This window comes from Caloenas nicobarica, chromosome 3, assembly GCF_036013445.1.
Source record: "Caloenas nicobarica isolate bCalNic1 chromosome 3, bCalNic1.hap1, whole genome shotgun sequence".
Taxonomy (NCBI): domain Eukaryota; kingdom Metazoa; phylum Chordata; class Aves; order Columbiformes; family Columbidae; genus Caloenas; species Caloenas nicobarica.
In genome coordinates this window covers 48721802-48734159 of record NC_088247.1, presented here as the reverse complement: position 1 = coordinate 48734159, position 12358 = coordinate 48721802, and the positions used below count along the sequence as shown (strand labels likewise).

The window sequence follows — 12358 nt, the reverse complement described above, 5'->3', positions numbered from 1 at the left end:
ACAATGCCAATGACTGGAAGAGGCACAACATACCTCTCAGCACAAGCTGGTTGATTTAAATCTCCCCCTCATGCTGATTCTAGGCACATGGGCTATTTATCCTCTAGGTCTTGAAATTCTCTACAGGCCATAGTGTACCCAGAGGCAGAGAACATGAGTCAGAAGTTAATGACATTTTGAGGTAGAGGAGCAGTTTTGTTCAGCACCAGCAACCCCCAAACTATTGAATATTTACAAGTTAATAGGGTTACCTAGTCTGACTGGGGGACTGCTATGGCAAACCTATAAACTGCTTTTGCGACTCACCAGACTGTCTCTACAGAACACAGCATTACATGGATGTATTGATGATGCATTGATCTTGTTCATGCCAGTTTGCAGCTGCCATGTTTGCTGCATTGCACAGCAGAGAAAAGCTCTTAGAGTCCATGAGAGCTTTGGTTCAGATTGTTTCTAAATGAAGTGAGGCTAAAAAGGCAAGAATGCTCTTAAGGTAAAATATGAATGCCCATTTGGGTAGTGATGAATTAGATCCCTAACACGAAAACTTGGATCAAAAACATATAGAATTTTTAACTTGGAAGTTATTTAACTTCTGGATTTTCAAGGACTTGAGAGAATTCAGCTGATTAAATCACTGTGCTTCTGCAGCAGTCTAAGCAAACACAGCTTCTATTTAAAAAAAAAAGTTTAAAATTTTGTATGTATGAATACCACAAAATCAGTCAGAAAACACTTGACTCATTAACACTTAGATGATACGTATTTTATTAGTATGCCTCAAAACAAGTTACTTATTAAATTCCAAATGTTGTTTGCTTTGTAAATTTAACAAAGTGGTAAATTTAACCCCCAAATTTAGGATTCCTTTGGTTAAGGTGAAAAAAACCGCAAACGTCTATAAACACCCATGGCACAGATTACAACTTACAAATAGTTTTTTAAAATCAGAATTCATTATAAGTAGAACAACAGCTGCATAATCACACTCTCTATAGATTTTTCAGAGTTTTAGTATTCCTTAGCATGTGCCTCTGACTGTGATCCTCTTAGCTATAACTTAATAACAATTTATATTATTTCATAGTAACTGAAGCCTTAAAATAAGAAATAATGTAATGGGCACAGACATTCCAGACAATTCTCCAAGCAATAGATGTTATTCATTATGCATCAATTAAATGATACATACTTTTCATCTGGCCGCAAGATACTGCAGTAGGAATCAGGCCGATTTACAAAAAATCCGGTTTTCTTTACTACGCTTTCTGCAATCACATTCAGTCTATCAAGGACATTGCAAAGTTTGCTGAGGAGAGAAAACAGACAGTCAAGACATATGAACCTGGCAGCGTTCAAGAAGAGACTGGACAACGCCCTCAGACACATGGTGTGAACTGTGGGGTTGTCCTGTGCAGGGCCACGAGTTGGACTTGATGATCCTTGTGGCTCCCTTCCAACTCAGGACATTCTATGATTCTATTAATACTAAAAAAAAAAAAAAAAAAAAAAAAATACTGCTTGGAACGCTTGGAAATTATTTAAAGGAAAACTCACATCACAGCTTTATTTATCTAACAGTAAGTAGGTCTGCAGTTTTCTTATATTTTACAGACATAGAAAACAGACACTGATGGTAGCTGAGCAATTTTGTTTACTTATTATAATAATAAAACATATTACATAAACTAGAAGTAGAAGACTTCAAAAATCTAAAACTCCTTGACTTTTATGTCACACTAATTTTTCTCTAACAAACTTTCTGTGATTCAAAAAACAAGAATGAGGCAGAAAAGGATATATGATTATGCTGAAATATATCCCCTCCTTTTGTTTGCAAAGTGCTATATTGTTTAGTAACATTTGTTTCCATGTGTGGCCTTCACAATCTCCTGCATCTTCTGCTCAGATCAGGGTATCCATCTGTTCATTGTTGGGGATTTTAACTTCTGTTTACTCATAATTTTATTTTCAAAGTTTTTATTACAGTGTTTACATTTCAAGTAACAAAAACCAATGATCTGTTTTTTAAAGACCGCTTACACTGAGATGGAAGCAATATTTTGGAATGTTTCCACCAGTACTACTTTTCCAGGAAACTTCAAAGCTACATGTTGAAGCAAAAATGTTCTCAGCATTCCTGAAACTGTCAGTTCTTTAGGCAGACATATACATTACCTTCTATTCTTAAGTACCTCTGGCTTGCATACAGAATTAATCTTGTTCGAGCCCTCAGGTACTTTTTATATCTGTACTAGGCTGGATATGTATACAAATATACAGCGAGCTTAAAGCTAGAAGGGGAATCTTTTGATCCCCTAGTATAATTTCTCACATAGGATAGGCCATTAAGCTTCAGCAGCATCACTCCATTTAAAACCCAAGAACTTGCATCTAGCATACCCTCTGAAAGGAAATCTAGCCTTCTTTTGAGATTTGATATTTAAGCATAACAGAAACAATTGAATATACACCTAACTGTACACAATGCCATTTTAGAATAAAAATGTAGTGTGAAACCGCATCAAACTTTAAAGTAACAGTTTCACACATACCCGACCAACCATATCAACCACTTATCTCAAAAAATGAATAAGAATTGTTTTCCAAAGCTTTTTTCATATAATTTTATCAAACATTAATTATATTCCCGTCCTTTGAACTATACCAGTTTTTCCATTGTTTTGCTCAGGCTGATGTAGTAACAGATACCTGAAAGCTGGTGCAACAACTCTGGTCATTCTTCTAGAATTTTTGGCATTATAAGATACATTAGACATATGCAGGTGAGAGAACTTTACAACCCAGCTGTGTGTTACTTAGGAATAGCAATCCACACCTATAGATTTCAAATGTTTATGCCTTGTAAATATTTATACATTTAGGAAAACATTTATCCTTTTCAAATGATACTAGTACAGCATTCTGTTGTCCAAAATTTCAGAAGTTAATAGAATATATTTGGCTTTCTAAGATACATGCTTCTAATAATTTAAATGTTATATAACATTGAAATTAATGTCCTGATTTCCTTTTGGAAGAAGAAATGGAAAAGACTGATGGATATGAAACTCCTTGTTTTCCAAAATTTTGTAACTCAATAAATTCAATGACTGAATGGGAACATCCCCAAAAAGCAGTGTTTTGACAAATTCAGAATAAAGATTGAATGTTGATGGCTTTTTGGTGGCTTTTCTCTAAAATTTTCCTTTACAGAGAATTTCCAGGTTTTCAGGTTTTGCTCTACTTCGTTAAAAATAAACAAACAAACAAACTAGAAAGCATTAAAAATCCTTCAAAAAGCTGAGGTTTTATTCTGTCCAAAGATTGTAACAGATTTCTCCCATCATTCCTAAGCTACATTCAACTGAAAAGAGAGACACTCAGTAGCATACAGGTATTTGTGTTGTGGCTAAGGGCACTAGTACAAAGGAGGATCTTTTCTACCTTTTTGTGTATTTGGCCATATCCCACGGTATATATATAATTGCATGCTCTGGAGGTAAAAACTGGTTGAGATATGTCACAGCAGCAACAAGTTCTTCACTAAGAATCCTTTCATGCTTTCTTTTTTCACGTTCCTTTACCAAGAAGAAAAAGAAGTTAACGTTACAAGTTTCATTAACAAATGTATGTAACCTGTATACATATACATGTATGTATATAAAACAGAAATTAAAAGTGGAAGCTGTAATAACAGTGAGCACTTCTTCAAAACTAGTACAATTAAATTAAGAACACAATGAGACAGAAAAATCTAAACATTCTGGGCTTTTAACAATTGATCTGTATTAGTAGTAAAAGTCATTCATCTCAACTGTACATAATCATTTTCTGAAAAATGGAACCCTATAAGAGCAAAGAAAAGCACACAGAAGCAAAAGTGGTTATATGGAGGAAATATATGGAGGCAGAAAGGAAAGTATCGCACTCAATTCTGTGGTACAAGAGGACCCAGGCAAATTCTTCTCCATTATTGACAGGAGATGGAGGACAACAGCTCCCATCTCCCAGTCTTGCAATATTTTTAAAAAATTAGAATTATCTTGCCATTCTCTGACTGTACCATATGTTTTGGCACTCCGTATGTTCTTTGCTCTCAACTTCATCCAAACTAAAACCTATACTGAGCTTAAGTTATAGAAACTTCTTTTAATATATAATAGCAGTCATAAATAAACCCAAAGGAAGCCTAATACATTAATTGCTAGTTAACAGGTTTCTAGGATAGACAGATAAAGGAGGACATAGACTTATGTTTCATCAACATTTAAGAAATCAAATTTTAAAAGTATTGGAGATAGAAACACTTAGCATTTATGTAAAAGCAATGGCAACATCCAAAAAAAGGTGTTCAGGTTTGGGGGCTTTTCCCCCTGCTGCCTTTATTTTTTAAAGCAGTACATAAAGTAATAAAGGGACATGAATTTTAGCATCTTATTATTGAGCATCTACAGAAATGGAAAGAAAGAGATACATTTTCAGCCACCGTATCAAAAGCCCTGTGAATAAAAACATATGATGATTCACATGGAAAGGTCATATGAGCCTTGACTCACACTGTAACAATGGCTTTTCAAAGCTATGTCTGTCTGTAATAGACAAAATAATTTTCTTGTCAACAAATGCTATCCTAAGTTGATTCCATAGACTACTGGAGAGTCTTAAAAGCACTCCTACACAGGAAAGCTTCTAGAAATAGAAAATAGGTTACCTAGTTGCCATTTACTACAACTTAAGAGTTTTAAAAGCCTTTCTTTTGTATTTTCCCTATTTTTTATACTAGTAACAGATTCCATATGCACATAAAAGATCCTTTTTTCTACTGAATACAGTTCTACAATATGCTAAATAAAATATTTTTCAAAGTCAAAAAAGAAATAAGATATGATTCAAGTAAAACTAATCAATATACTAAGCATAAATGTGGAAACAGATACCATCAGAAAAAAGTGGTTGGATCAGAACAACAACAAAAAAGAGGCAAACCCCTCCCCCCCAACACAAATACCAGAAGTAATAACCAAAATGACAGTGCCACCCAGCATCCAGACTTCGTACCACAGCCTCTCGCACAGCAGTGAACCAAATTAGTGCAGCAATCATGAAGCTCCCCCCATCAGTCCAGCCCTGCTGCCACTGCCTGTTACTCAGCATCAGATGCTGCAGTTTTCTCCTCAGCTCGTACTTCCATGACTCCACCAGACCGAGTAAACAACAGAAGTCTCTATTATAATATTTCAAATAATTCAGTCTACTGTGTCACAAAGCCTACAAACCTCACTTCGCGTGGAACCTGAAAACAACACTGAAAGGATACTGGAAGAAGTCTATCACAGAATGGAATAGGTTGGAAGGGACCTTCAAAGGTCACCTAGTCCAACCCCCTGCAATGAGCAGGGACATCTTCAACTAGATCAGGTTGCTCAGAGCCCTGTCCAGCCCGGCCTTGAATGTCTCCAGGGATGGGGCATCTACCACCTCTCTGGGCAACCTGGGCCAGTGTTTCAGCACCCTCATTGTAACCACGTTCTCCCATATATGTAGCCTGAATCTCTCCTTTTTTACTTTAAAATCATTATCCCTTGTCCTGTTGTAACAAGCCCTGCTAAAAAGTCTGTTCTCATCTTTCGTATAAGTACCCTTTAAGTACTGAAAGGCCACAATAAGGTCTCCCTGGAGCCTTCTCTTCTCCAGGCTGAACAACTCCAACTCTCACTTCTTTTTTTGAAGGGCTGTAGTGGAAGCAGTTAGAAAGTTATGCACCTTCCCATGTAGGATGAGACTTACGAACAAAATATGCTATTTATAAGCTAGTATTAGTTTAGAGCACAACCAAAATTACACACAGACTGTACAAAAATAAGCATCATATTACAAATCAGAAAACATACAGAACATATTCAAAATATTGTACCTTCACAAGATTCAAAATAATAATGGGAGAGCCAAATCTCTGAAGCATTTGGTCAAAGTGAAGAGCAGCAACATGTGCAAAAGGATCTGCTTGGTCCACTGCAACAAATACATATATCCAGGACTACATTAAGCAAGCTGTAGTCACTTAAATCATTTTCCCTTAAAAGTACTCTTCACAGAATACATACTAATTCTGTAATAGTAATTATACAATTACATACACTCCCCTCTTTTCATGCAAAAGCTGATAAAAAAGATCTTCTCTTTTCCAAATTGGAAGTGACTTCTTAACCAAAACCTAAATGAGATGCTTAAAAAGTGCAATTATTCTGGCCCCACTAAACTTATCCCAGATGTATTCCACCATTTTCAATAGGCTCAAAATTATATGCACAACACTAAGATAAATGTAACTAACTTTGTATACAAAGTAATAAGCACAAAGAAAGTGGATATCCTCAAACAGACATTTTTTGTATTTTATTTCTGAATGTGAAGTTTAAGATGGAGAATTTTTTTCTAGTCAATTTCACCAAAGGCAGCTTTTTATATGGTTGAATGCTTGTATGCCATGATGTTCATAATGAAGAACATTGGTTTACCTTAAATTATGGCTTCCCAAAGAACAAATGCATAGACATTTGTTCATTTTTTGCAAATTTAATTTTTACTTATCCTTTCATATGTTCCTTTAGGACACAGCGCTAACCATTAACTACCACAAAGAATAATTTGTACATACATGTTATGGGCGGCTTAGGCATCATAGTTGAAATATCCTGAGACCAGTACAGAGGGACAGATCCTCGAACCTGAACGTAGGAAGAATAACTTCCAGCAGAAAAGGACATCACTGAAGCATCGTAAAGTATTTGTTCAGTTTCCACTTCATTAGCAACATCTCCCTAAAACAAACAGAAATACACATATGATGTAGACATGACACTTCAGAGCTGCATGCATTATAAAGAACTGATCATTACAGAGTACAACTAAACTGTAAAATACCAAATCACAGTAGAGAGAACACCAGTGAAGGTTAAATTCTCATTTGTCCCTAAATGTATATTATTAGATTTTCTTTTTTTCTCTATTTGGGAAATAACATTATCTCTAAGTGTAAAAAATTTTTTAAAAAATGAATAAATAAGAAAGAATTGCTGGTTAAGACTTATTTTAACAACAGCTTTATTATCAGAATTAAAAATGTAATGATAGCTGTGATAATGTTATCTAACAGCATAATTTACAATCAAAGCCCTAACAACTCTCTGAAATATTTCAGTTCTCCAGTGAGACAAGCTCAAGAACCACTAAAATCACATTTAATTTACCTCACAGTTTGCTCCTCGTTTCAGAAAACGTGTTCCAGCAAATTTGCTTGATCTTCTGGCTATCAGAGTGACATATATAGGGCGACCATATATTAACAGTTCTTGAAAGAGAAGTTAAGGTTTACATGTCATGTGCAATTTTTGTTCACTTACTTCATGCAAGCAAAAATAAATTCTAAAAAAGGTGTATGAAAGTGAGACATCTGATTTACTGAAATCTCCCCAACAGAGAAGAGCATCTCTTCCAAATTTCTTTCACAGCTGGGAAAGAGCATTGCCATTTTCCACAATTGTTTTTAAGAACTTTGAAAAAGGAATCTACATTACGACACATCAACCACTTTACACGACATATGGAAGGTAAGTATTTCTATTTTATGAAGTGACAACGGAGATGAAATAGGTGCAAGATTCACCTTGGGCTGCAAATACTGCTTTTGTGAACACTAGGATTAAAGCCTGGGAGCTTCTATTTTCACATCAGGTATGTTAGTCATCGTCTAATTATTTGTCTGGAAAAGTACACAAATTTGCAGCTACTTAAGTAACAATAACTGAAAGCCAGAGGCAAACAGCTACAGATGTAGTGGTGGCTCTCTTTTAGGCTTTTTATTTTTTATTAAAAAAAAAAAAATAGAATGATATGTCTAGCATGACTATCACTGTTTCCTTATTGTGAAGGTGGCACAAGAAAAAGGGAAGAAGACGTTTGATCATCAAGTACCCAGCACAAAGACTGTTGTCACTCACAAAGCAGCTGCAGGGATAATGCTGGTGCTCAGATCCACAGCTACCACTTTGACTAGGACCCCAGACAAAATAGTGGTTTATAAAAACATATCTAGATTTTCGTATGAGGACCAAGCCAAAGACCGGCAGCCCTACAATCATAAAAAAAACCAACCCTAAATCAAATTTTGCAAAGACATCACTGACTTTAGCTTCATAATTGTATTTTCTTACCCAGATATTTTGACAGGCTTTTGAATTAACATGATACTACTGATGATTAAAACATAGTGTTTCTGTGATATGCTAAATACTTATCAACTAAGATGTTGAGATGGCATTTCTTTGGAGTGTGATATGCATTTGGGCTTTTTCTTCTCCTACTACAATGTACATAGACCCATTTACCCATTCTAGATAATATATAGGCAGGAAAAAAGACTTTTCAGATGTTCTTGTGTTTACTTAACTCTCTTCACACAGAGGCATGGAGTTCTATCATCCTCTTCAACAGAAACAGAATTTCTGCACATCTCAGTTACTAAAAAATGTTTTAAAGGAGATTAGTAAGAGAATATTTCTATGTCAGCAATTCAGTTCTGTTTAGCTTTTCTCCCCTTCCTCAAATATCAGTGACAAATAACAGCTGAGCCTTAAAATCATCTCAAGTCCTTTATTACTAAACCTCATTCTCACAAATAGTGCCTCACTGAGAATGCAGTCTACCTGTGTCAAGACCTTGTAATAAGAGTATAACCGTATTTCCTGTTTAGCCATAAAACCTAAAAAAGTAATGAAAATAAAATCCAACAAATAATTCTAAAATTGAGAAGTATTTACATGACGAAGAAATAGTTCAACATATTTCACACCTTCAGGCTTTAAAAAAAAAAAAAATAAAATCAATAAACCAACGTTCATTACAACAGTAAAAGGATACTTGATTGCCCACAGAATCCATGAATAATATACAGCAGCCAGTCACGATGAACAGTATTTTTTACTGCCTCCAGAAGCTTGCCATTCCACACATACTTTTCGTAAGGTATACTGCAAATCCCAAATACACCTAGGAATTTGTTAGAATGAAAACGCATTAGCAATTAAGAAACAAGCTTGCCTGCACTGGACTGTCTTAAAATCCAGGTATTTGGACTTTTATTTCAATTTTCCCTCGGCTACAACTCAGCATTTCATTTACTCTCATCCTAGAAGACTGTCAAACACAGGTAACTTCAGGCACGTGCTGACGTTCAGGACTTATGACGATTTACAGTTTTTCTATGGTTGCCCATCACTGCAGTATTTGAGAGCCTTCACGCAGAAGCTTCTGATACTTCCAGAAAGAGATCTCTGCATCGTAGCAGCAGAGGATTTGATAATAAGGGAAATAAATTGTCAACCCCAGTTAAGTAGATAATACTCTCATAGGAGAACTTCATAAGCTTTTCTATTCTGGGTCAGTTCTGGAGTCATCCATTAGGCTCTGGAAGATCGTGTATAGCCCTGGCCCTCTTTACAAAAAGTATGTCAATCCCCTTCTCATATAACTTAGCGTGGTTTTCCTAACTTGCATCGACACCAAGAAATGCAGCCATCATAGACCTGCAAATTAAAACTCAGTTTCTGATATTTCTGGAACCCGAGCCTTTCTGTTTCAAAAATGAGTACCAAGATGACAACTGGCACTAGAAGGTGGTGAAGGGAACTGAGTAAGTCTGAATCTTAAAGAGAAACAACTCTATTAGCTTCATTTTTGTCTAGTTTTGTCAAAGGAAGTTTCTGGCAGGATGACATACATCATAGCATGATGTATGTTAATTATACAAGCCAAAGTTTCTGAAAGTGAAAATGCAGCTGTTGAACAAACTCTTGCTACCTAGTCACCCAAATTACCACAAGCCCAGGGAAAACTGATGTAACCATTCTGGTGAAGGAGCATAGACATTCAGGGGAATCTGGCCACAAACACTTTGGTGAGAATTTGTTCTTGAGTAAGAGGTGGCTATTCATTACACATATTCTATTATGTGAAGAGATATGCTGCTGGTATCAACTGGAAATGAAGTTCTGTGTGTTATTAGCATGCTGCTGATGGGGTCACAGTTATGGCACCTTTATCTCCCAATGTTTTCACAAAGACATGGAGGAGACGATGTCATTGTATGGATTCCTGAGGGATCCTGGAGATACGAGCCTGTGCACAGGAGGAATTATTGCTCCCTCCACTCTTTATGGTCATTTCTGACATTGCAGTATTCAACAACCAATTTCTGATATCCTGATATATGTGACCATGTTACTAATGTCTTTTTCATGTGAGGAAGTAGAGACTGGGGGGTAGGGTGTGTCTCTTTTCTTAAAAATAAAATATATTATCTTTCAATTTTTCCATCAGATTTAGGGCATACTGTGTACAGCATTTATTTCTACTTTTAAACATTTAAATGACAGTATGACAGATGTTTATAACTATTTAACATAGTAAGTTCCAGTGTCAAAGATGACTAGTTACTTACCGAATGTTCACTATCACTCTTTGAGTTGTAGTCAGTGTAGGCCTATTCTAGGGTGTCAAAAATGAAAGGGTGGATAGTTTGCATTGCATAAATTTGGGTCGGGGGTTGTTTCGGGCATTTCTGTATTCTAACTATGTGCTCGTCAGACCTTCAGAGGTCCCTGTAGACGCACAGAAAGCAGGACCAATAAATTCCTTCTTCAGTGCATCAGAAGATTCATTTTGGATTAGAAGAAATAGAAGACAATTCATGCAATTCGCGCTATCTCAAAGAAATCAAAGTTACTTTAGGACAAGCATTATGTTGTCTGTGCAACAGAGGTGACACAGCAGGTGACTACGAACACAGGTGGTAATGCAGAGAGGCTGCTGGACCTCTGTACAACCAACACAAGCACAGATCCCAATTCTGCGTTGCATCTAAGCTGGCTTCCACATCAGGTTGATAGTGTTAAGCAAGATAGTAGCAGACCTCCTCTATCTTATTGTTATTGGTGTTCTCCTACTACCTAAGCAGCTTAGTTGTATCTCCACAGCTGTTTAAGAGTGCTTCTACAGTAACGTGTTCATTATGAATCAAAGGCAGCACTGTTATTTCTGATATTTCATGAACAAACAAGGAAAATAGCAGTGTTACATGTACAATATAAAAAAAAATATTTTTTGACAAGCATTCAGATAATTAGTACAAGTACAGGGCAATAAAACATTAAACAACATCAAGTTCAACAGAATGAAATCAAATATTGAGTATTTCAGGGGAATTTGTTTGTTTGTTGCTTCTTGTTTGTTTATTTTAAGTGCGAAGCAAAAGGGAGAGAAAACAGTCTTCCTGGCTGGCTGTTCATCTTCACACTCTTATGGTCATGTCAGATCCAAAGTGAGGGCTATAGTTTCAACTAAAATCAGTATTTTTTCTTAGACTTTCTGACAGAGCTTACTACATCAAGTTCATACTAACTTCATACAATTCCTCTGTTGTCAATATTTTCCAACATGAAACAAAGATTTGTTAGTACTTAATCACTTATTGCTTCCCACTCCCTTTGTAAGTCTTTCCTATTGGGAATCTTACAAGTCAGTTTAAGAATCAATTGCTGAAAAATGTCAGCATGATCCATTATCTCTCTGAGTCACAATGTAAATTAACAAAACAATGATTAATGACTTCTGGAAATTGCATTGTTCAAATTGACATGTCTGTAACTGGCACTTATAATCTTTTATTAACTCACGACTGTTATGAGACTGCTGATCAGCACAGAAGACCCAAGTGTTCCTCAAAAGTAAACTTTAGTAGATTGCAAATATGTTCTACCTATGACCAACAACATGAGCTTAATTAGGCATATTGGCTTACCACTTCCACCCTGCGTTGAAAGTCCTTCATCTTCAAATATATCAAAACTCTCTTGTCGTGTCTGAGTTGTTTCAGTTTTTAGTGTCTCAAGTGGCATTCTCAGGACAGTAAGATTATACTGAAGGGAGTGAGATAGATCATAGCTGTAACTGATAGACAGTTATCGTTTATTAATAATTGTAGATGCACAGGACTTTTAGAAAAGCCCTTACTCTCCATCTGTACTTATATTTAACACAGTACTATTTTATCCAGTAATAAAAAGACTTTTAAATAAGATACACAGATTCTGATTCTATAACGGCAAATGATACAAATGATTTCCAAATGAAGCTTTACAAACACAGAAATTGTTTACAGTACAATAGCTGAAATACCCACATACATAGACAACCTAATTTTTTCTGAGATTTAAGTACACTCTAACTACTACCTGAACTCAAAACAGCCAAAAATTTGTTCCACAAAAACTGTATCTGTCTTCAAATTTGTGACTGC

The 12358-nt window shown here is 35.8% G+C and overlaps 1 protein-coding gene across 2 annotated transcripts in view; it reads right to left on the bottom strand.

The window, feature by feature from the left end:
- FIG4 (FIG4 phosphoinositide 5-phosphatase) overlaps positions 1–12358 on the bottom strand; it is a 68650-nt gene that overhangs the window by 41879 nt on the left and 14413 nt on the right. For both annotated transcript variants that reach the window (XM_065632302.1, XM_065632301.1), the window contains exons 6-12: positions 11861–12009; positions 8923–9051; positions 7254–7354; positions 6662–6824; positions 5918–6015; positions 3448–3581; positions 1193–1309 (exon numbers count right to left, since the gene is read on the bottom strand). In XM_065632302.1, coding sequence (XP_065488374.1) covers positions 1193–1309; positions 3448–3581; positions 5918–6015; positions 6662–6824; positions 7254–7354; positions 8923–9051; positions 11861–12009 — 891 coding nt within the window. The remainder of the gene's footprint in view (positions 1–1192; positions 1310–3447; positions 3582–5917; positions 6016–6661; positions 6825–7253; positions 7355–8922; positions 9052–11860; positions 12010–12358) is intronic.